This window comes from Ixodes scapularis, unplaced genomic scaffold (assembly GCF_016920785.2).
Source record: "Ixodes scapularis isolate PalLabHiFi unplaced genomic scaffold, ASM1692078v2 ptg000292l_1__unscaffolded, whole genome shotgun sequence".
NCBI lineage: Eukaryota > Metazoa > Arthropoda > Arachnida > Ixodida > Ixodidae > Ixodes > Ixodes scapularis.
The window spans coordinates 1439239-1465581 of record NW_024609951.1 but is presented as its reverse complement, the minus strand read 5'-3'; the positions used below and the strand labels follow the sequence as shown (position 1 = coordinate 1465581).

At 41.9% G+C, this 26343-nt stretch overlaps 1 protein-coding gene across 1 annotated transcript in view; it reads right to left on the bottom strand.

Annotated features, from left to right (window-relative positions):
• LOC8041670 (neprilysin-4-like) overlaps positions 1-26343 on the bottom strand; it is a 136542-nt gene that overhangs the window by 28541 nt on the left and 81658 nt on the right. Inside the window, exons 14-15 of the mRNA XM_040217498.1 lie at positions 9099-9150; positions 650-717 (exon numbers count right to left, since the gene is read on the bottom strand). Of these exons, the coding sequence (XP_040073432.1) occupies positions 650-717; positions 9099-9150 (120 nt within the window). The remainder of the gene's footprint in view (positions 1-649; positions 718-9098; positions 9151-26343) is intronic.

Below are 26343 nucleotides of genomic sequence, written 5' to 3'. Positions count from 1 at the left end.
TCAGCTGCATTAGTGTTCACAAAGCAGCTTAAATCATAAATAAATCACCATTATTATACCACGGGCGTCCGAAAAACTTTTTATAAGGAGAAGGAAACCCTATTTTTAGGTTGGGGAAAGGGGGGGGGGGGTAAGCGGCAGTTCCTTTTCAGAGGCGTTGCTAGTTTTAGTAGAATGGGAGTCCTTGAATCGGTAATATTTTTCTTTTATCGAGGGAAATAAGAGTAACGCATACTCTGAAAAAAGCCCGTGCGCCTATACCATCCTGCACAACACTTACGGGGGCAGCTCGGCGAATGACGATGCCGAAACATATCTTTACACCAAGAAACAAATTTTAGTTGTGACATTAAGCCATTTAAGCGTGACGTTTTGCATTGCTTAATGCCACAACTCACAGTGCGAATTTTGGTCTAAACGTAGGTTTCTGCCTCGTCATTGACTGAGCTGCCTCTGTAAGTTGCGAGGATTACCTCTCCAAGTGTTGGTGCGAGAAGTAGACTCACGTTTTTTTTTAGAGTGTATAGTTCGTCCTTTTGGATAGTACGCACCGAATAAAATTGCAACTCTTTGAACTTGCACAGTCCGCATAATATACACCACCAATTACGGTGCGTTAAAGTTTGATACAAATATAATGGCTACTTACCAATATTGTCAAACCCATGAGTAATTTCATGACCTATAATTGCCCCAATCGCTCCCATGTTGATTGATCTGAAGAATAAACAAAAACATTACACGCACATCTGGAAACACACTTAAACTTTCTTATGAAAGATTGACATCATGCAAAGTTTTAGGATGTGACATTGAATTAAATATGTTTTTGTAACTATCTAACTTCAAGAACTTCCCAGAGGGCCCTCACAGACATGGTGTTTCGAAGAAGGGTGTGAAATCCAATTCTCTAACAGTACATAAGAAGAAGACCGTTGTCACAATTACTTCCGAAGGCGCTGCCTCGGTCGCTCCGAACAGGCATTTGAGAAGTTGCCGCTTCGCAGAGTTTTTGTATTATAAATTTAACGTTATTGTTCCGCGGATAGAATAGTGTAAAACCCTTACTGTTCGCGAGTCCTTAATATTCGAGAAATTGAAAAATTTGCGAAATTTAAGGGCACGCGAAAATTTCGGGCCTTAACAGTTTCAACGCAAACGTTTGGAATTCGCGATAATTAGTAGCCGCGTTTATGTCCTTTGTAACAGTTTCGCGAAAAAGGGGGGACGCCAATATAAAGAGTTTTACAAAACACGGTACGCGGCAAAGGCATAAAGTATATTTGGGTTGTGACGTTGTAAGGTCCCCGTCTTATTGTTAAACTATTTAAAAAAAAAAGACGCAGGAAGCGTGATTCATGTAAACTGTTCTTCAAATGTTCTTCGTTTTGGTGCTCACTGTATACAATGTTTTAGCCAATTTGTCCCAATTATTTGAAAAAGCTGTTACACGCATTGAACAAACGAATGCAGTGTTGTTCAGAGCCCCATTGAGCAAATCAATCCGTTTTCATGGTGTGCCAAACTGGCTACTTAATACAAATGGCTTAACTAACTTTCTAAGTAATTATTCGCTTGCAAACCTTTCCATACGAATGCTGTAGAGAGCATCGAGAAAGATCTCATTTTGTGATTTACATAAAAGTAGTATTTCGGTACATTATTTTTGTGTTTTAGGAAGAAAAATAAGGCCCACAACATATAAAAAATATGTTAGGTGACTGTACCCTCCAGCGAACTGCGAGATTAGTGCTCTTAGACACGTGAGGTTTTTCAAATCTCGCGCACTTCCTTTAAGGCTAAAGGAAAAATAGACACCCCAGGGCCGCCTTGGTGAATGCGACACAGGGGGTTGTGAGAATCAGCCGCGCTATCTCGTGAAGGGACACAAGAATGAGACCCACAGTCGTGTTCGTTGGTTTACGTATTTGTCTTTGCTCCTGTGCCCCCATAAACGTGTGAACTGACGGCGCTCGTGCTGGCTAGCGCGGGATTCATGTTTTAAGGCCACGGTGAAAGAAATACATTTAGGTGATGACTCTGTCCTATGCAGCGACCATATTATGTTCGACACACCGAGCATGCTTCACTCTCACGGGGATAGATGGCGCTCAGGTATAAAAGGGCTTGTGAAGGCTTGTATAGAGGGTTTGTGAAGGAGATTATGCATTCTTTACTCGGTCCCTGTGTACTGAGTGGTGAACTGATGAAATTATGTTCGCGCATTTGCATTGATTTCCATTTCCCCTTCCGGTTGCTGTTTTTTAAACGAGAACATTCCGATGATGAATCGCCTTGACAAAATACTGGTATAAATATAAAGCTTCTCGACACAATCTGCTGGGTTTTCAATAATTCAGAGTAATCTAAAATAATTCAGTTAAACAGCTGGGCGGTGCTCGCATGTTTTGTCAGACAACGTTTGGTAACAGTCCCGTAAATTGTTTACACACATTGCGTGGCTTATCGGGGTCGGGGCAGTTTTTCCATCCTGCTCGTGCCTTCTTATTTAAAGAAAAATAAATTCTGATAACGTTACATAGCGGAGCCGAAAAATTCTTTATTTGGGCAGAAAGGCATTAGTATTACAAATGATTTATTCATACGATGTCAACTGGTGCTATGCTGCATAGAAATCGTGTCAGTAGAAAACATCTTTATTTATAGTGACATAGAGACAGAAGTGATGACACAGTATGATGACACACTGATTTAAATGAGGACAAACTGACTGAAAGTCAAACAGTAGTAGCAGTCAGAGCACTTAGATCACTTTTCATCTATACACTCACAATATGGTGTCGCCCTGTCTTACACGTAAAGAAATACCTGAGAAAAAGTTTTGCTTTAAAATGTATACAAAAGCTGAATTCACTGCATACTACTAAATTACGCCATTTCCTACATCCCGCGTTTCTCGCCCACGCTCTTAAACTAATACGAGCACTGCTTTACTTGTTTCTTTTTTCTTGAGGTTGTTTGTTCCTACTCATGGTAATATGGTTACAGTGTTGTCGCATTTCCATGCTGATGTGTTGGTGGAAGAACTGGGCAATAGTTTCTTTGTGTTCAGCGCATGGAAACGTTACTGCGCATGAGTCAAGAACACTGCCGATTGTGCCCCTGTAGATAGACTGGTGGCTTTTATTTTCCGCAAATAACTGTTCCACTTTCTTTTCTCTAGCTGGAAAAGGTTTCTGTTGGCGTGCATAAGGCCTGCTTTGTTCTTCACGTTTGTCAGTGCTGCTTCAGCAGAAGCGTTCTTGTCGATGCTGAAAGCGGTTCGGCATGCAGGGCACCCCGTTGCTTTTTTTTTTCATTTTCACACTAAAAACCCAGTTACATAATATAGTATGTAGTCCGCAGTCTTGGTTCCTTCAGCCTTTTCTGTCCAGGCATCTTCGGATTCCCAGTTTTTGACAGAACTTAGACTGTCAAGCTTGGTCTTCACTTAATCAACAAGATGAGGAGACAACGGGATTTTGTACGTTCTGATCAGGGCTGTGAGATCTTACACGTCAAGCAGGCACGTAGCCAGGGGGGGGGGGGGGGGGGCATGGGGCCCGGATCCCCCTCCCTCCGAAATTTTCCATTTTACTGGGACCCTCCTCTCCAACCCCCCTCATACAGCATTTTGTCATGGGCGCCCCCACCCTCTCCCCCCCCCCCCCCCCCGAAACAAAATCCTGGCTACGTGTTGGTCGTCAAGTAATTACCTCTCCCCTTCAACTACTCTACAGTTGCCGAACTTCCGAGGCTTCAGGATAGAGTAAATGCACAAGGTGGAAGAAATACCCTGAATCGCAGTTGCGAACGAAGCACGTCTTTCCCATTCTTATAGCATAACTTCTTCTGGTTAAGGCTCACCGTCGTGCACGATGGTGGTGCCTGTCATCGCCACAGCACCAAAGCAAAACACGAGGCCTGGCGCTGGCCGCACACCACCACCACACCGCGAAAAACCGAGCTCGCTACGCCGCCGACTCCGTGGTCGCCGAGGAGGGACCTCATACCCATGGTGCTCATAGCTCAGCGCCATCCGCGGCGGCGCGGAACTAACTACTCCTGGTTGGAGGCTACCGTCGAACACGATTTGGTCACTCGCTCTTCGCGTGATGAGCGGCCAGAGTCATGACCTAACTGTATTTCTTCCACCGTGGTTAAGGCATAGCCTCCTCTATACTGACAAAGCCTGGCAGATCGCCACAAGACGCGGCCGCCGAAATTGAAAGGTAGAGCGGCAGACAACGGATGAGAGGAGGGTCACGTGATAGGCGCCCCGCTGAGGCGAGGCGCTGAAACACACTTCTCCCGAGCGATGAAATGTCTGTTCGTGCTCCTCGGGTTCCTCGCGCTACCGCTGCTCTTCTCGTCGGGTTTGAAACCCTCGTTTCGGGTCCTCGCCGCTGCAAAAGCTGTTCGTTGACGATTAGGTTCCCCGAGAAATTCTCTGCGCTACCAGATCCTCGCGCTCCAAATCTGCAATCGGGCACTCTATGGCTCCGTCGTCGAACTGCCACTCATTGTGAGTATAGAGGAGGCTATGGTTAAGGAAGTTGAGATGGTGGGTAGGTCACGAGAGGTTTTTTGGCTTGAGTAGTTCGGAAGATACCTCTATTGTAAATAGACGAATTTTCTTCTCTTGGTCGAGTCTTGAATATTATTTTCGAGTGGTGATTTTCTACATCCTTCGTCCTCGGGTCCTGGCGCAATCCTTAGTAAAAATAACCATCTTTACTGGAGTGTCTTTCAAAACGCTCTGAAGTCTTTGTCTTAAAGGGTTAGCGCGTTAATAATGTTTAAAAACATTAGCGAATTAATTTGTGTTAATTAGCCAGTTTGACTAATCCCAAAATATATCTTCACTTGCTTCCTAGGACTGTAAAGAATACTGCTTATGTTCGACACGCGTATAGAGTGAACGATCTTTCTAAGCCTGGGACAAGCTGGTTGAAACACCCTGTGTTTAAAGAATTAAGCTAAGATCCATTGTCCATTTTCATCTTATATGCTGTCTCGCACTGGACGCACTGATCTGTCGCGCTTTGCTGTCTCACGCAACTGCTGTATCGCGCGACAGAAACAGTAAAATAATATACATTTCCCACGATGATTCCAAAAAAAAAAAATCCTTCGCAAGACGCATGGACTAAATCAAGAGTGGCCAGTGTGACATGGGGTTGGAGCCGCAGACGAAATTAAAAAAAAAAGTTCAGAGAGCCGCAGAAAAGAAATTGGAAAGAGGGGCTACTTTTAATAAGAAACGATACCGAAGAAGCTGCCATTTCAGAATGGGAAAAGCATGATTCTCGACTACAACAAATAACACCAAGGGTCACAACGTTTCTTCAAGCGGTAAGCAAAAATGAGTGCATGGTTCGCATGTCAGCCACTGCCCCTGATGCCAGTTATGCGTATGCAGTTCGAAATTATTTATAGAGAAATATAGGAAACACGGTCACAGGGGACACATCCCTGTGTCAAAAAGCAGTCCACCATGTGTATGTCGGATAGTGTAAAGCTGCGAGCACTGGGCTTTTTTTTTAATTTTAGAACTCTCGTCTTGGGGACACAGGAGGGGAAGGTGGCCCCATTTACCAGGGAGCCGGGAGTCGCACTTGGACCTGCGACGAGGCGCATGCGGCTCGCGAACCGCCGTTTGTCAGCCCCTGGACTAGATTAAGGATGGCATTGAGTAGCCCAAGTAAAATTCATAAAATGTATGCCATGCGGTGAAATGTTGAAGAGAATGAAGCAAATATAGCAAGATTATGATGGCTCTTATTCATCTGAATGCGAAATGGCGCCGAATTAAAGGGTGACACAAAACTATCAACTCACTGCCTCCGGTCTTCCATAAACGTTTTGCGAACTCCTGCATTCAAGCCAGCCATCAGCAGGTTATGATGTCACGTAAGCTCGTAAAAAAAAAAAAAAATTGCCGCGGCAAAATATAGTTTGCATTAACCCAAAAATGAGGTACGAATCTGATCTAGTGTCTTTTTGAACCCCTTCTCTATAAAAGTACTAACAGAGTGCCTACGCGTGATACCAATCCCTGAGGGACGCCGATACCCATCGCAGGTGAATTGTCCGTGTTTCTATTAATTAAAGTGTCAGGAAAAGAATCTAAATTATTTTTAAATGGCTGACGTGCCCAGAGTAAGTACCTAATGGAAGTATCTTCTTTCGCAGTTTATATCGGGCATTGTTGAAAATAAATGTTAATTGGGCCATATTCGTCGAATCGTGCTAGTATTCCTAATGTAAACCAAAAATCTCACATAGCACAAGTCACTGAGCGCTTCCACATTGCCCCCCCCCCCCCCCCCCCCCCTGAAGTTCGTTCCCACAAAATTATGCTTAAAATGCCGAATCTAAGATACGATACTATAAAAGCATTTAGCAGACATTAAACCATAGTTTCGAGGAGTGAAGAACCTTTGTTTTTATTAATATACTAAGTACTTTGGAGGGGGCGGATTGGGCGCTTAGGTCACGTGGTGTCAATTTCCCCGCTAAATTTAACGGAAAAAGCAAATTGGTGTGAAGGCCATGTGGCGTCAATTATTTTGCTAAATCTAGTAGAAAAATTGTATTGGTGTGTCAAGAATGGTCAGGTCACTTGACGTGAATTTCCTTGCTAGATTTAGCGGGGAATCTATAGGTGTTGAGTTTACATGACATTAATTTCCCAGCCAAATTTAGAGGGGAAACTGAATTGGTTTATAGGTCACGGGACGCCAGGTCGGCATCAATTGTCCCCTAAATTTAGCGGGGAAAGAGAATTGGTGAATACGTCACGTGACATCAATATCCCCCCGGACATTGGCGGGGAAACTTAATTGGTGTACAGATCACGTCACATCTGATCACGTGACATGAGGTCAGGTTACGTCAATTGACGTTGCGGGTCTTAAACACCAATTTAGTTTCCCCACTAAATTTAGCGAGAAATTCCCTGATGGACGGATTGACGAAATAAAAATTTGGGATTGGGGGTTCCGTTAAGCGTTTCATGCTTTAACCGTTAAGGGTTTCATGCTCAATTCTCGTCTCTGCTTATTCAGTGCTCTTTGATCCACATTATATTGCTCTCAGGAATAATAAGGGAACCTATCTTTCAAGCAATTGGGTTATCCATACAAACACGGCTAGCTGATTTTCAGGAACTTAAGAGCTTAACGGGATATTTGTTTATCTCAAACTAAATTCAATTGTGTCCATAATCACCTCTAAGAGGACGGCTTTTTCCAGATATTATAATATCGTTGTGTTGACAACATTTGTAGATTTCGAGTTTTGATTAAAAAAAGAGTCCGATCGGTCACATATTTTGTTTGAAAGAAAACTCTTGGGAGGAAAAGACATCCAGGTTAGATTCTGCTCTTGGGAACTTAGGTCCTTTATTTTCCACCGTCAGTTTTTGGGTTTCGGTATCCAAGAATGGGCGGAGGCACACATGGAACGAACCACGTTTAGGACGTTCAAAACGGCTACCACGCAAGGAATTGTAAACAAAATTCATAACATGGTTTTGGAACTCGCCGAATATAAGTGCGTAAAGTTATGAAACCTGTGAGGGAGCGTTTATGAACGAGTAGTTTTCACTTACTCTTTCGTGTTTTCGACGTACACCGATAAATACCAATATTTACCCCCGAGACGGATTTCTCCGAATCGGTGAAAACCAGAAAATGCCAATGTTTGAGGTATCCCTGAAGGGAAAGAAAAGCCAGCTTTTCGGGAAAAAACGTTCTACCTTACTTTTTTAATTGTTTTTCTTCTCATTGACCCGGAACACAGCCGCACTGAACTATTATTATATATAATTTATATTAACGTTATGTAATTTATCATATATGATATAATTTATACTAACGTATAAATTATACGTTTTTTCTCTAGTAATTATACAGTCGCTATACAACACAACCCCGATAAACACCGATTTCTCTCCGGCATTGAAATTGGGCACCAAAAAACACCGATTTAAAGGAAAGATACTGTAGCGATACGTTCCCGGCAGGACTGCCGGAGGCTTTTACCAGACGTGTTCATCTGAATTTTATGAATACCAGAAAAACCTAAACGCCATTGGTTGAAGGCAGAAAAATGAAGGAGGAACGAGAAAACCGAGGTGCCCGAGCAGACAAGGAACGACCGTATCCACGAGCTATGAAGCTAATCAGCACCGGTTCCAGGTTCAGACTCTTCCGATTAAGTAAAATGTTTGAGTTACGTTTCTCGGCTGTTTTGTACGGTACTTGACCCGTACGTGGGGTGAACAGTGAGGAACGTTATAATATAAACACCTATAAATAACCTCCGAATTTCGAGAAAATTAAATACCGAACACACGAAACCTTATTTATAGTTTAGATATTAAGATAGAAGTTGCCTTTATGCAATGTGAGTGTCGCATCTCCTCAATCGGAGCAAATTAGCTAGATTTAGCAATTTCGCTGGATGAGCAAGGATTAATAGAACTGTAGTTCAAAATTCTTCCGTATCCACCATACTCGCTTGAATTGGCTTCCTCGTACTTCAACCTGGACCCGAGACTTATAACATTTCTGACTGGTGGAAAATTTGGGCAAAATGAAAGAGGCCATCGAGGCTGTCAAGTATTTTTTATGAACCTAGAAGAAAATCACTTTTCAAAGATAATAGAGAAACTAGATGAACATTGGCCCAAATATGTTGTGCTTCGAGGGATATGCTATGAAGAATAAAGCATAAATTAATTAAGATTTAGTTTGTTTTCATACTAATTTAGGATACTTCTGAATATCCGCTTGAATTGTTTCTTATTTTTCGTTATTGTGGATTTATGCTGCTGTATGTGGTGTTCTGCGTATTATGTACTCATTACACTGCAATGCGCATTACACGATTGAGTCGCGAGGAAAACAAAGGCAAAAGAATGCCACCTCCCTTAAAAGTGTAAACCTCAATATTTGTTTTACCAATCTCAAATATTTTTTTTTTCAGTTATAATTACATTTACCACATTGCTGGTGCAGTGGCTGACGCGTTTTCGTATTATAGTAGATTATTTTGAGAACCCACTCATTTGAATTTGTAAAGCCACTTACGAAGGCACACCGTCTTGAAAAAGTGGCGGCTGAAGTATTCCAGCAGGGAAGGCTGAAATATAGGAGGTATGTTTGACCTAAGCATTCAGCAATAACAACCACTGATGCACTAAGTAAAGAGTTCGTTACAATTCTCAAAAATACTAAAGAACATTTTTGGAAATAAAAAATGCAAATGATCTGTAGTGAATTTAGGAGATGAATTCAAAAGGATCTGTAATTAATTTAGAAGACAGTGATTAAAGGTATTCAGAAAGTTCATGCAATTTCTACATGCATTATGAGGTCTCTAGAACTCTCCGCTATGAATGTCATTTTTTTCTCATTTCAGTTTTGTTTTATAGGAAAAGTTTCCGTTCCTGTTCAACTCAGGAACGAAGAAATAATGGTCAGTAATGGTTTCTAACAGTTGGTGTTCACGTAAAAAAAATCATAATCAAATTAAAAAAAGAAAATCTTTTGTTTTTAAATAACGTAGGTCACCAGGAAGCTTCGGAAAGTGCTCAGATATTACAAAATATTAAATTGAAGAATGCGGGGAAAAAAACCTCGAGGAAGAATGACTCAAGGAGCTGTGGATGATCTCAGAAGGAGCACGTCATTAAGTTTACTCGGTGAAATCAAATACCTCCGTTCAAATCAAGTAAATTGCTACGCCGAGAACGCCTGCTCTACACTGACCTGTTTAGCTGCTACTCAACGGCCACACGTGCTCACGTTTACAGTTCCGGTTGGCGTTTCATTCGTCTTTCCCTAGATGTCAAAACGTTCGTGCTTCTTGGAAGGCGTCGCACCGTATCCAGCGCTCCCACCAAGCATGCCATGTCCAGTCGGCCTACCTCGCTTGTCGAATAAAGCTGAGTGTCAGCCTCAGTTTTTCTTTTTTCTTTTTGAAAAACGCTTTGAGAGAATTTTCTGGTTCCTCTGACAACTGCCACCTACCGACGGCTGTCACCTTCCTCGTTGTGTGGAGCGAATACTAAAGTACCTGACCATTTTCCTTAAACCAAATAAAAAACCGATAAGGTTTTGGTATGACTCCGGAACAACGTCTTAAATAACGTTTCGATCACGTTTTATTTCCATCCAAAAATATTGTTTTTTGGTTCTTTGTTTTTCGTTTTGACACACTGTTATTAATATACAAATACGAATAAAAAAATTTAGAACATAATTTATAGCCGACTTTTATTTGAAAAAGTAAGAAGCAAAAGTAAAATGAACATTTAAAAGTTAAAAGTAAACGACTTATAAATAATGGTTGAGCGCAAAAATTGCATTTAACATTTGAAAGGATAGCGGTAGTCTACAGTGTTGCAAATTATTGTTGGAGTGAATAATAACCAAATTACACTTTCCGTGTAGTGAGCAAAATAGAACAGAGTATATATGCATTACACATTACAGAGTCAAAGTTAATTGCTTTTAAGAACGTATAGTGTTTAACGGAACTACAATCTCCCAGGCATCAATTGCGAATAAAAAATCCCCCTTTGTTTTTGCAAAATATTTCCGGTGGAAGAACAGCCTTTCGGGGCTTCGCTTACTCTTTGTCCTCAGTCACAAGTGAACATATAACCTAATTAGGTACATTGGAAAAGCAAAATGTTAAGAACCCCTATGTTACCCATATTTTATTCATAAAGTGAATGAAATCAATTAAGTGTAAAGTTTATAACTCCTGAAACATTGAAAACTCATTAATCTAAGAAACGTTTATCGGTAGTCCCGGGCAGTGATTCGACCATAAAGATTCCCGGAATCTCCCGGTGCCAAACACCAAGAACCCGTAATTTGCTTTGCAGGTCGAGTTTGCCTGCGATCCTTCAACTGGTTAAAACCAGTCATTTAATATTGCATCCATAGTAAATTAAAGAAAACAGGTCAATGTTACGGGCACAAGCTGAGCACGTTTGTTCATTGCTAGAAAATGGGCTCTGCTGAACATGAAAAACACGCAGAAAAATATTATAACATTCGAACCGCTGGACTAGCAACATTTAATAACGCCTCTTTTTCCTTCTTTTTCTCATATCATTGATTCCGTTCTTTTTTTTCTTTATAGTAACTGAGATTTTCTTTTAAATTTTTTACACTTTATTTAGGTTTTCGTTTTCTTTACACTTAATACGGCATTTTTTTTTCCTGCAGCGGATTCACCTTTCTGCTGTCGGAATGTTCTCATTCCTTCTCTTTTGTGTTCTTTAAGCAATCTTCCTCCTCAACCTTTGCCTGGAACTCATGTCACTCCGCAGGAAAATCTTGTCTGAGTTGTGTAGTGCAACGGAAGGGACACTAATACAGTCCTCGCCTTTTTCTTCGATGGCTCGGGCATCCAGCAGTTCACGGGCGAGTTGATTTTTATGTCGCCCCGCGATATTGACGTTGCACAGCACTGCCTCGCGTTAGCAAGCGCGACAATGGGCTCCTGGGTGTCCTGCTGCTGCAAAGTTTCGTAGAGATGTGGCATGCTCCCTGGCTCCATCATTAATACAGCACCCTGTCTGCCCAATATAACATCTCTCACATGATAATGGAATGTTATCATCATCATCATTTATTATTCCTTGAAGGCCCAGGGGGCATTATACAAAGGAGTGAACACTTCAAAAAACAAAGAATTAACACAACTTTTTATAAACAAAAACACGCTCTAATCTAGTTTTGGGTTAAAAAAAAATAAGCTAATGGCTGCCGAAAATTTTTTAGTGTCAGTTATGGAAACAATTACATCAGGCAGTGACTTTCAGTCGTCAATGGCCAATGGTGAAACTAGACACTTGGTGAGTGACGGTCGATGATGAAATCGGGCGGAGTTTACAAGAATGGTCGAGACGAGGGAAAATACGGTAAGGAGGCGATAGCAAACTTTGTCTGGGATGACTGTTGTAATAAAAGATCCGATGAAAAAGCGAAAGACGAGACACCCTGTGGCGGTGAGAAAGAGTGTCAAGGTTAGCTGATTGGCAAAATCCTGATATGCTTGCGTAAGCGGAATAGACGGAATAAATAAAACGGAGGGCTCTGTTTTGAACGAATTCCAGGTTGTTAGTTAGGTATTCCTGCCACCATGAGCATATGGAAGAAGCGAATTCTAGTTTAGTTCTGACCAAGGTAGTATAAGCTAGTTGTTTTACTCGGGTTGTAGCTTGCCTTAGGTTACGGCGAAGAAATTCGATAGTGCGGTTAGCATTGGTGATGACAGATGTTATGTGAGTAGTCCATGACAGGTCAGATGTCTGATGATTTCCTAGATATTTATCGGATGAAGAAGCAGTTACTGGGATGCTAGCAAGGTGGTAAGAGGATGATAGAACATGGGAACAGCAGGAAACGATATCGATTTACATTTATTTTAGATTCAAGCCATTTGCCATTTATGACACCACTAAATTATAAGTTAGGGATCGTTCTGCAAGATTAGTTAATCGTGGCGTGAATGAATCGGTCTATAGATGACACAGTCACGGGCGAACAAACGTACTTCAGGAGTGATGCCATGGTGGAGATCATTAATGAAAATTAAAAAAAGAGAAGGGGGCCAAGAACGGTTCCCTGAGGAACGCCAGACATTGGTGTGCTTGTGGTAGATTTTACATTGTTAATAGAAGTGTACTGAGTGCGATTAGTGAAGAATTCAGAAATGCAATTGACTACAGAGGGGTGAAGATTAATATCTCTCAGTTTCATTAAAAGACGCTGATCATTCACCTTGTCGAATGCTTTGGAGAAGTCAATGAAGATGGCGCTAGTTTGAGTACTGGAATCGAAATTTGAGTAAACGTCAGTCAAGAATGCTGTTAGTTGATTTTCGCATGAGTATGAGTTGCGAAATCCGTGCTGGTGGTTGAAAAGGGGATGATGAGAGTCTAGAAAGTTTTTTTAATGTTAGAATAGAGAATATGTTCCAAGAGTTTGCATGAAATGCTGGTGAGCGAGATGGGACGATAGTTGCTGATTAGTTGGCCATTGCCTGTTTTATGAACGGGTATGACGTTAGAAACTTTCCAATCAGATGGAACTTCAGAGAGTTCAAGAGATTGAGAGAATATGTTGCAGAGGAAATTGGAAGAAATGTGTTTAGTGTTTAATAATACCTTAGAGTTAATTTAGTTTTCTCCGGAGCTGTAAGACACCTTCAGTCGATCTATAAAAATTAAGTACTCCACTGCGGTCAATTAAGATAGGATTCATTAGAGGGTGAATAGATTCGCACGAGTCGGAAATATTTAACAAGTCCTCGTTAGTAAAGATGGAGCAGAAGAAATTGTTAATAGCAATAGCACCGTGCTTATCTGAACGCGAAAGTCCGTCGTCATCTACAAATTGCAAAGGAAGTGATAGTGCCGGATTGATTAGTTTCCAAAACTTCTTTGGTTTGGTGGCTAGTATGTTGGGGAGGTTGATGCTACAGGTTTTTGGTCTTGGCATAATTATTGACAGTTTTGTAAGCCGTAGCGCATTCGTGGTAGGCGTTCCAAGGACCCGTAGTGTTGACAGCCTTACTACGCTTATGGAGTCTTTTTTCCTATTCAATTTACTACGAATTCTTTTATTGTACCAAGGGATAGTGCCATCTGATATAATACAGGTCAGTGGACTAGAACGTTCGATTAGGTAGATCATTTTATTCTTGAAGAGTGTCCAGTTTTCATTAACCGTTCTTTCCAAGAACGTAACTGACAAACTATGATCAAAATCTTTGAGTCTCGAGTTGATAATTGCGTAATCAGCTCTAGCGTAAATGCGAATAAATTCGCAGTAATGTGATCTACGAGGAGCAGAGAGAGAGAGAAAGAGAGAGTTAAATCGAGGACGAGATTGTCACTAATGCCAGGTTAGTATGTGATGTTACTGAGGAGTGAGGGGTCTTGGCTTAAGCATGAGTCGAGTATATTTCTACAGTGATTAGTAATTCTAGTAGGCTGAGTGATAACATTTGAAAAGTTCAAATCTATACAAACGTCTATAAATTCTTGAGAAAACGCACAACTAGAAGAGAGGGCAGACCAGTAAATGTTCGGGTAATTGAAATCGCCAAAGAAAGTAAAAAAGGCGTTAGGGTATTTAGTTGCGATTTCAGAAAGACACTTATATAGCTTGGTAACAAATTCTTCATCACTATCTGGCGGTCTATACCACTCCCCCACTATTACGGGGGGCGTTGTAGCGAAGTACACCCAAACAACTTCCAAGTCGGTAAGGACCGGTATAACCCGAGACGGAATTTTTTTTTTTTTTTATAGCTAGAAGCACACCTCTCCCCCTCCGAGCAGATCTACCACAACTATACACATGAAAGTTTAGATACAAAGGAAAAAGTTCAGAATCACATATATCAGGGCTTAGCCACGTCTCGGTACGAACAAGGAAATCTGCGTTGCCTGCTTCTAGCAAGGAAATCACATCGTCTCTTTTTGGTACCAAGCTTCTAATGTTAGTAAATGAAATAGAATGATAAGAATGTTTACTACAGATATCCTGGCGTTTTCCAGGTTGATTGGGTGACGAAAAACGAAATGAACGCTGGCATTGCTATGCACTTTTTTCCTTCACGGTACCAAGACCGCCGTCAAATACGTAACACTTATTATCTATAAACAGCGTATCGTGACGCAGCTTGTAAGTCGTGCCTTTAGGGTTGACAAATCAAGAAGGCGACGGCTCGCAAGTCGGTCAAAAATTCGAAAACCTTCACACCTGTACCTTTGAGCTTAAATACCGACGAAAGAATGCCCCCTTTATCCGTAAATAATGAAAACTTCACAATTATAGGGCGACATTTTAGTGGACTGAGCGCTCCCAAGCGGTGCGCTCTTTCAATTTTACTTGAGTCGACATTCACGCCTAGGCTTCTGGAACGCAGGCGAGCTACCAAGCCAAGTATATATATATATATTTTTTTTACATAGGCCGCACCTTGTTTTGTGCGCGATGTTACATGCTTCTTGCTGCCTAAGTTGGTTTTCGTTTACCCTGCCGCACATTGAATACCCCTTGTTCGGCGCGGAGGTTATCACTTGGACCCCCCCCGGCTTGCGATCTTTTTTAGCCGGTGAGTGATGCTATGAAGGTATCGTGCTACAACAGCGGGATTTCCAGTTTCTTTCTTTGTTGTTCGCTCGATGCCTTCCTATCCGCGCTTCAAATTTTGTGAGATTTTTTTTCACATATTGATGCCAGGAGTGTTTCCGCATACCCAGCATCAAGTAGCCTAGATATCTGAGTGTCGAAACTCTTCTGAATCTGGTGCTCACGTGACTTCTTTAAGGCAGATGTTAGAGCAATGGTGGCGACCCCACGTTTCACGTTCTTTGAGTGTCCGGATTGGAATGGAAGAAGCCCTTTGTAGGACCGAGCTTGGTATCTCCAGCAGACGAGGCCATTTTTAAAGTCTAAGGCAAAATCAAGGAATCTGACAGATTTGTTTTCGGGTTGTTTATGAGTGAACTCAAGACCTTAGCAGCTCTCTTGAAAGCATCTCATGACATAATTGCGGCAACCTTTGTCTTGTTCTTCTACCTCCGTGTTACAAAGTATTAAACAATCATCAACATAGCGGAAAATGACTTCAATCCGGGGATCTTTTATGCTTCGTTGGATAGCAAGTCCGCATGTTGCGAGAAACACATCACTGAGGTAAGGAGCCACTCGAGACGCGATGCATACACTCCTTTTCTGCACGTACTGCTGATCTTGATAGGACACCACCGTCGCCTTCAGGTAAACTATTAGCAGTTCCAAAAAAGCTGTCGAAGGACATACCAATGCGAGGCAGTGTTGTGCAACGTCAATATCGTGGGGTGACATAAAAATCAACTCGCCCGTGAACTGCTGGAAGCCCTAGCCATAGAAGAAAAAGGCGAGGACTGTGTTAGTGCCCCTTCCGTTGCACTACACAACACAGAGAAGATTTTCCTGCGGAGTGACATGAGTTCCAGGCAAAGGTACAAGACGAGGAAGATTGCTTAATGAAGATAGAAGAGAAGGAATGAGAACATTCTGAGAGCAGAAAAGTCAATGCGCTGCAGGAAAAGAGATTCCGAATTAAGTGTAAAGAAAACGAAAACCTAAATCAAGTGTAAGGAATTAAAAAAATCTAAGTTAGTGTAAAGAAAAAGAAAACCGGAATCAAGGATTAGCAGAAAAGGAAAAACGAGGCATTATTAAATGTTGGTAGTCCAGTGGTGCGAATGTTATATTTTCTCTTTGTGCTTTTTTTTCATAATCAGCTTGCCCCATTCACAAGCAATGAAATAAAATTGCTCAGCTTATGCTCAGCAAGGTACTTTTCTAGTTCTCTGAGCACGCCTTTTTTCCTTTAACCTCCTTGATCCGCATGACCTCTGTCTCTTAATCGCAGCACAAGTCTGCCGAGGAAGAATGTTCTTACGTAGTATCAAAAACATAATAATCCTGGTTGACGTGCAGAATTTCTTTGGCGTATGTGAGCCGTCTAAGGGAGATTTGCAGCAAGTTTCAAAAAAGTCTTCAATCCGAAACCCGGCGCCAAGACCGCTTAGTCACAGATTTCTTGAGAAAAATGCCTCAGCCACAACATCTTTCTAGATAAGCTGAAAATGACGAGGATCACAACCGAATGGATGTGAACGCAGCATTTCCTCCAAGCATGGAAACACCACCTAGCAGGAAGAACTACTGCAAATACCAAAAGGTCTTCGCTTCGCGTCATCGGTGACGTCGATCTTACAGAAAAAGCCAAGAGGGTACTAGAGCAGGGCTAAAGTTTGCAGTACCGCCAACGCTTAAGGTCGTTGACAAGGTTGCACTAGTAAGACACATCGGGGCCAAAGGTCCAGAAGAAAAGACATCGCGGATCATAAATGAAGGGTTGCTTGCCTTGCAATAGTAAGGAACCCTCGACAAATGCAAACGAGTCTTGACTCTACAATGCAACAATTGCGGACCAAAGATCTAAAACTATGCGCATCAGACAGAAGAGAAGGATTGAGAACATTCCGATAGCAGAAAGTACAATGGTTTGCAGGAAAAGAAATTCCGAATTTGGTTTGTCGTCCTCGATGAAGGAACGTAAAAAGAAAGAACCGATCAAGTCATCGCAAAAAATTTCATTCCAGTGGATCAAAAAAGAACTGAATCAACAAAAATTCATCCTGAAGATACTAGAAAATATCCAGCTAGGCAGTCTTGTCACAAAAATCAAAGCTTTGAAGATTAACCTAGTGCTCTTCTTTTTCTCTGCCAAGACACATAAAGAGGGAGTTCCGCTCCTGGCAATTGTAGCAGAAAGAAATACTTAGCAAGCACAAGTCACAAAATTTCTGACCAAACAACTGTCCCAAGTGCAGGTACAAGACCCCTTCAAGATTCCTAACTCAGAAAGTGCGATCTCCTTTCTCCAGGAAAATGGTTCTAACATTGCCTCTGGATATTCCCTTGGCATAAAATATACGTACTACTCCATCTCTCTTGCTGGCCTCCCAAACATACTTCGAGAAACAATTGAACAGCAAGGTCTCACGTCATTCCAAAGTGCGGCTGGCATGTCCCTCGACAACGTTTTTTGGAATTGCTGAGTGTTTACCTGAAGGGGTGGCGACGGTGCTGTCTTATCAAGAGCAGCAGTATGTTCAGAAAAGGGGTGTATTCATCGGGTCTCGAGTGGCTCCTGAACTCAGCGATCTGTTTCTGGCAACATGCTGACTTCCTATCCAACGAAGCATGAAAGATCACCGGATTGAAGTCATCTTCCGCTACGTTGATGATTTCATAATACTTTGTAACACGGAGGTAGAAGAACAAGACAACGGTTGCCGCGAGTATGTCATGAGATGCTTTCAACAGAGCTGCTAAGGACTTGCGTTCAATCTTGAACTGCCCGAAACAAATCTATCAGTTTCCATGATCTTGTCTTAGACCTTAAAGATGGCCACGTCTGCTGGAGATACCAGCAGAGCTGGTATCTCCAGCAGGCTGAGCCGAGCTGGAGAAACCAGCTCGGTTCTGTAAAGGGTTTCTTCCATTCGAATCCGGACACTCAAAGAACGTGAAACGTGGGGTCGCCATCACTGCTCTAACATCTGCCGTAAAGTCATGTGAACACCAGATCCAGAAGAGTTTTGACACTCAGATATCTAGGCTACTTGATGCTGGGTATCCGGAAACATTCCTGGTATCAATATGTGAAAAAAATCTCCCAGAAGTTGAAGCGCGGAGAGGAAGGCATCGAGCGAACAACAAAGAAAGAGGCTGGAAATACGGTAGTGGTAGCATAATACCTTCGTAGCATCACTCACCGGCTAAAAAAGATTTCATGCCGGCAAGAGGTCCAGGTGATAACCTCCGCGCCGATCAAAGGGGTATTGTATGTGCGGCAGGGCAAACAAAAACCAACGTAGGAACCAAGAAGCATGTAACATCACACACAAAACAAGGTACGCCATTGTAAAAAAAGCAGTCATTTATAACATTCCATTAACATATGCAAAGTGTTATATTGGGCAGAGAGGGCGCTGTATTAATGATAAAACCAGGAACATGCCAGATCTCTGCGAAACTTGACAACAGCAGGACACCTTGCAGCCCATTGTGGCGCATGCCAATGCGAGGCAGTGTTGTGCAACGTCAACCATCGTGGGGTGACATAAACATTAGCTCGCCCGTGAACCGCTGAAAGCCTTAGAAATCGAAGAAAAAGGCGAGGACTGTGTTAGTGTTCCTTCCGTTGCACTACACACCTCAGAGAAGATTTTCTTGCGGAGTGACTTGAGTTCCAGACAAAGGTAGAAGTGGAAGATCGCTTCAAGAAGGCAAAACAGAAGGAATGAGGACATTCCGACAGTAGAAAGGTTCCGACACGAAAACCTAAATAAAGTGTAAGGAATTAAAAAAAATAGGTAAGTGTAAAGAAAAGAAAACCATCATTAAGGATTAGCGGAGAAGAAAACGAGGCATTATTAAATGTCGCTAGTAAATTGGTGAAAATGTTATATTATTTTCGCTGTGTCTTTTTCATGTTCAGCTGGCCCCATTCACAAGTCGATCTCATATGCATATATTTTTATAAGGCGTTCGATAGGGTACCGAACAGAAAACTATCAAAATTAAATTGCTTTGGACTACAACAGATTAGTATTAACTGGGTTCAATCTTACTATTCTAAACCAGGAGATATATTTACAAGTAGGCACCAAGAAATGGTCAACTCTTTAAGGGGTACTCCGCCGATTTTTGAGCTACCTCAACTAACTATATTTTCTGACTCCCCGGCTTTTACCCTTTCTGGTATGCTATTTAGTATCGTGAAATTCATAATAGTTATTGCGAAATCGGCAAATGAAAATGATGCAAAAAGAAACATTCAAATATACCCGCCCCTTTCAGGGCCGTGACGTCAGTGGAAGGTTAAGCTTGCCAGTCGGGCGAGCAGTGTAAAAAATAGATAATGCTAATCATTTGTTCCGTGCTGGAGCGCGGGGACTGGAGCGAACTTCCAAAGCATTCATTTGACACCATGAAACTGCTTCGAATCAGTTGGGAACAAATTTTACAGTCCAAAGAGTGAACCCCAGCACTTCCACTGACGTCACTTTTTCATTGTTGCCAGAAGAGACTTTCAGTTTGAAAAACACGGTGAGGACCAAAATTGTAAATTCAATAACTTCGTGAAAAAAATTATTTTGACCTAATATTTGGGATACTATTTTGGCGATGTTGTTTGGCGAGTTTAGCAAAATTTCAAGCAAATCGGGGACCATGGAGAAATCGGCGGAGTACCCCTTTAACCGTTAAACCAGGGGTTTTCACACTTTTTGACTAAGGGGCCGGGTTAGGCATCTTCAAAAGTCTTGAGGACGGGGAAGAAAAAGTGTGATCATAAACGAAGAAAAACTAAATTAATAAACACAACTAAGAATTTAAACACAAAAGTGAATGCTAACGCAAGTACAGAAAATAAAAACTCAAGTTAGAGGAGTACATTTATTTTAGTTTGAAATTTAATATTTAGTTAATTATGAAGCTGCACAACAATTATGACCACGAAATCTCGCCGATCATAAACCAAAACGCGTGGAAACTTCGGCAAAATTGCGCAGTGCAAAAGACTAATGAGATAAATAAAACTAATGCTGACACGATGTACATAAGAACGCCACAGAATTTTTACATATTTACAAAGTTAAAACATGAGGCCAGGGACTAAGATTGGTGATACTGGTGCTAGCAATTTTCAGTCATGGCGAAAGAACCCCGTTGAGATCCTGTTACTTTCACGTCAGGCGTTGTCTGGACGATTGTACTACCTGTTCAACAGTAAGCTCTCCGTAACAACTAACATCACTAAATATATATCTTGACTGTATAGAGGAATCGTGTTACACGTTAAATATAAAATACATTTTGTAAAGTTTGTATATGCCCATATTATAAGAAGCGGAGCTTCCTTTTGTTAAGAGTAAGACTTAAAGTGTCTCGGGGTTACCTTCCCAAAAGATTTGACGCGGAGTAAACGCGTTGATACCGCCTGCTTAACGACATAAAGGAATCCATGTTTGCTGATAAAAAATTAAACCCCGCAACCAGATGAGTTAAAACTGGCTCGTATAGAACATACATAAACCCGCCCTTAGAAGATAGTTGTCATATATGGTACACGTATACCATAATATTGATCCTCCAATCGAGCAATCTACAACCATTTCAGACAAGGCGAGAAATCCAACGCTTAAAAGGTCTTTTTTTAAATTATTAACAGCTAGTTTAATTTTACCCCAAAATACATATATTCGCCCAGCTGGTAAGAAGGGTAAGGCAGATTACACCAGTAGAAGAGAATCCAAACGTCTTACAGTGGTGCCGATATTTTCAAGCAATAGGGCCATTCTATGTCAGACGTCCCAGATGTTGCCGCTAGACCCCTCCCGATTTTTAAAAAAAAATGAATGTCCATTTGTTACAATGTCCATAGCCATTCCCTAGAATATTTTTAGTGAAAACATATTTTTGATGACGTGAGCACGGTTTTAACTTTTAAAAACGTCGTGAAACTAGGCATCACTCAATAATTGAAAAAAAGCAACTTTCTAGTGAAACACCCAACAATATTTTTTCTTAAATCTGGACTGCTTTCGACTTACAATGTGGTGGGGCTCGTAAAGGTTTTAGTTTAAATATTAATTAAAAAAACAAAAAAAACTGTTTTCGCATTTTTGTTGTTTTATCAAAAATTACCTAATTGCTCCCGTGATTTAATCGAACTTTTCACCGGCTGCCCTGCAGATATATAATCTATAAAAAAATTTTAATACCGCACGATTAAATATCTCGCAGTAAACAAAAATCCTGAAGTTGCGAAAAAGTGCGTTTTGACGCATAAACAGCAGTTTTTTTCACCCAAAGGTGGTCCAAGTAAAAATACAAAATTAGGTGGGTTTGGAAGAACAATCGATAAGCTTTTGATACGGAAAGTTTAATGAAAGTCATTTTTCTTCAAAGCGAGAAGACATTTATTGAATTTGAACTCTCGCATCATAATCTGGCGTCGCTTCTTAACTCCTCTTCGCCGCACAGCACGCCACCTGCGATGATAGCTGATACAATTAGGTTCAAAGAAAGAACAGTTTTCTGCCGCTTCCTCTTGGCCGTCTCTCCGGCTGCAAAGGAATAAACGGCGGGTATCGTGTAATAATCGGAGGTGCCGCCAGCGCGTAGCAATAGCATGCCCGTATTGCCTTTTGTACTCTAGGGCGGCTTGAGACGCGATGCGTAATACGGGTGGCATCAGTTGACGTGGATTTCTCCCAAAAGGGAAACGCGATAGTATCGCCGTGAAATCTAGCCTTCACACATACTGCAGTGAAAAGGGGAACTATTCAGCGACGCAAGAATTTGCAGTTTCAATGCCGATTTAAACACAAACGAGGCGCGAGCCTCCAACTGCGCGCATTAGTTAACACCACATCGTCTCGTCGCATAAGATTTCCCGTTCACGGGGCTTTTGTGTTGCTGTCTACATCTGTCCAGACGTCGAGAAGAGAAAGTGATTGTGGTATGTACGTAAGAAACAACTAGGTTACTAGTCGATGCTCTTACCTGGCAGCGCTAAGCATTTGCAGATATCAAGACAGTGGAAGTCCACAGGAGGACGCAGCCGCGCAATAATGTCAAAATAGTAAAAGCCATAAAGCAACAAGTGTAGAAAAAAAGCCTCTTGCCACCAAGATGTACCCAACAACTCGAGATCCTACCTACCGGCGTGCACACACTGTGACACCGCGCACGCTCTGCCGGGCTCGACGGTGGCGTGCTCTGCAGAGAAGAGGCGCAAGAAACGACGCCAGGTTTGCGCGCGAAAGCTCAACTTCAAAATACTTTCTTTCCTCTTTAGAATTAAATTACTTTAATTAAACTTTCAAGAACAGAAGGAAATAAACTTTTTTTGTAGATGTCCTCATGTTACCTATTTTTCTTTGCGCCACCTTCAAGGCGAAATTGACGGCTCTTTAAACGGCAAAACGCAATTTTGTAAAAATTTAGTTTTTTTTTTGTGCAAGATATTTAGTTGTACGGTATGATACCTTTTTGTGTACAATATACCTACAAGGCTATCGATAAGAGTATTCACAGCCGCATGCAGCAAAGCCTGTAGTTCATTACAAAATATAAATATGCTAAAATGCTCATATATCCCTTATTTTTTAAAACTGCTTCAAGCATACCAAATTCCATCACCATGATCCTTATTACATAGCAATCGAAACACCGTAGAGTTTTTTAGTCAAAAATATTCGAGTGTTCCGTAAAAAAAAATCTTACTTTCTATCAATTACTGAATGACTTGTGGTTGCAGCCTCCCCCGTTTTACTAGTTCAAACCGCCATCACCCCATGAAATCTGTTTTTCGTAAATATATATATATATATAGGTAAAGTAAGGTAAATATAAAAACAATGGACCGGAGAGATTTTGGGGGGTTAATGGCGCAAAAGCTACGAGGCCATCTGCGCCAAACTAGTTGTAAGGATCATTGTACTAAAGGAAAGGTTTTACAAAAGATGGACCAAAAGGCTAGAGTCGGTGTAAAAGGCCAATACTGCTAAGAAATTCCATTACCCGTTCAAAAGAGACTAGAGGATTCTCTCCCACAAGGAGAGCAGGATGAAATGGGATCTGATATTGGAAAAATTCAGGGAAATGAATGCGGCGTTTGGGCTGAAGGCCGGGACACAGCCACAAGATATGCAAAACAGTGAGCCTGTCACCACACTGATCACACACAGGTGGATCTTCTCCCGAAAGCAGATGCCTATGAGTTATAAGTTAGTGTCCAATTCTCAGGCGGCACAACAACGTTTCATGAAGTCGGCTCTTGCATGAAGAGCTTTCCCAAACTCCTAATGTAGGTTTGGTTACATGAAGCTTGTTATCGCACTCCATGTCCCATTTCAATTGCCAAGAATGAAGAATTGAGGACTTCACCAAGGTCTTAATATCTTGATAGGGTAGACAGGAGAGCGATTGTGGAAGGTTCCCAGCAGACCCTGCAAGTTTGTCGGCTTCTTCATTGCCATGAATGCCAATGTGACTGGGCACCCAACAAAATTTTATATTTTGACCCCCATGCAAAGCAGAGTTAAGTTTATATCGAATCTGTTGTATAAGCATACTTTTAGTATCTTTAAGAGAACAAACTGCAAGAATCACACTTTGAGAGTCAACAAACAGGACTGCCCTCAGTATTTTACTATTGATAATATATTCAATCGCCATTGATACCGCATAAAGCTCCGCAGTAAAAATGCTGGCGATACAATCAAGTCGTTGAACCTTGGAGAAGCTTTCAGAATACACAGCACAACCGACAAAAGAGGAGGTCTTCGCACCATCAGTATAAACATGAAGATAACCATCATACTTATTTCGCAGTTCTCCAAACTCTTGCTTAATTACAGCATGGGAAATGCCGTGTTTGTTGAACTTTGCGAGAGACCAGTCGGATTCAACTCGCTGTGTTTTCCAAGGTGGAATACCGTTGACTTTCCAAACGAGGACGACCTGGTCCAGAGAAAGGTTCAGCGAGGAGCGAAGATGTTCAATGCGGAAGCTTAAGGGTCTTACAATGCTTGATTTATTTTCAAAAAGGCGATATAACCTTGACCTTGTGAGGGAAGAGTAAGTTGGATGCTGAGGGTCGGCCAGAATCTTGTAAGCATATGTTAGACTAAGATATGTACGTCGTTTGTTCAGGGACAGCTCATTGGATTCTGCATACAAACTGAGGACGGGGGACGTCCGGAAAGCTCCTGTTGCCAGTCGCAAGCCAAGATGGTGAACTGAGTCCAACATCTTAAGGGCAGAGGGCCGAGCCGACCCATACACTACTGCACCATACTCAAGGCGGGATCGTACAAGGGCATTGTATAGCTGCAGGATACATTTTCTATCAGACCCCCAAGACTTGTGAGATAATACTTTCAGAAGGTTTGTCGACTGAAGGCATTTTTGCTTCAGCGCTTTAAGGTGGGAAATAAAATTAAGCTTTCTATCAAATATCACACCAAGAAATTTGTGCTCTTTCCTAACAGGTATAGGAGTTCCATTCAGTTCCAGGGATGGATCCAAAGAGAGCCCACGTCGCAAAGAAAAGGGAACACAGACCGTTTTTGAAGCAGAGAATTTGAACCCATTTTCGTGGGCCCACTTGGACAGTTTCTTTATGGCTAACTGCAACTGGCGCTCACAACTAGAAAGGTTACAAGACGATGATGAAATCTGTATATCATCAGCATAAAGAGAATATGAAATAGAGGGTGGCAGCAGTTGTGCGAGTGAATTCATTGTTAGCAAAAACAAAGTAACACTTAAAACACCCCCTTGAGGAACTCCGTTTTCTTGAACAAAGGAATCAGATAGGGCTGAGCCGAGACGAACTTGGAAAGTCCTGTCTGTCAGATATTCCTTTATGCTTCGCAGCATACGGCCCCGGATATTACAGGCATACAGGTTTCGGAGAATCCCATACCTCCACGCTGTGTCGTATGCCCTTTCTAAGTCGAAAAAAACCGCAACACAGTGCTGCCTGTTTACAAATGCCTCACGTATCACAGTCTCCAGGCGAACTAAGTGGTCAAGGGTAGATCGACCTTGGCGAAAACCACATTGATTGTTATCAAATACCCTCTGGCTTTCTAACATGTAGACCAGTCGCCTGTTTATAAGCCTTTCATATGTTTTCCCAAGGCAGCTTGTTAGTGCAACGGGGCGGTAGCTTGATGGTTGTGAGGGGTCTTTGTTAGGCTTTAAGAGGGGAATGATATGTGCGTGTTTCCAAGCCCGAGGGAAACATGCCTTTTCCCACAAAAGATTAAAAAACAGGAGAAGGTTTTCAATGGATTCTGGAGAAAGGCGGCGCAGCATTTCATAATGGATTCCACCGGGACCAGGGGCAGAAAGTTTTGTCACATTAAGAGCCATCTCAAGCTCGCATCGCGTAAATGGCTGGTTATAGGATGCTGGATTTCCTCCTGACATGACAAGTTTTTGTCGTTCCGCACGAGCTTTTAATTGTCCGAAAGTAACACTGTAGTTGGCCGAACTAGATGAATTATAAAAATATTCCCCAAGTATGTTGCCATTATCTTTTAGTGATGAAGAAGGGGCATTAAACGTTGGAATGGCAAAGCACCTGTAATCCCCATTTACTTTCCTGTATCTGTCCCAGGCCTCTTTGGCTGGGACAAAGCTGGTTAAAGAAGAAAGATACTTCATCCATGACTTCCGCTTTGCCTGCTTCCTAGTCCAACCAGCCTTGGCTTTTCGTCGCTTGAAATCAACAAGGTTGCTTGGAGTGGGGTATCTGCCAAATCGGCCCCACGCCCTATTTTGGTCCGCCCGGGTTGTCGCACACTCCTTATTCCACCAAGGTTTACATTTCTTCGGTATATTACCAGATGTTTGTGGAATGGACTGCTGAGCAGCCTTTAGTATCTGCTCAGTAACATAAAGTGTAGCGTTCTCAGGGGACATAGACGAAAGAAGCGAAGGATCTAAAGTGGAGTGAAGATTAAAAAGCGCCCAGTCTGCCTTGTCTAATTTCCACCTAGGGACCCTCTTTAAAAGATTAGGCAATGGAACGGTACTCTCTAAAACAACTGGATAGTGATCACTTCCAAAAGGGTTATGAAGAACCTTCCAGGAAAAACAAGGAAGCAATGAAGGTGAAGCAATAGAAAGATCGATGGATGTAAATGAGTTGTGTGCCGCA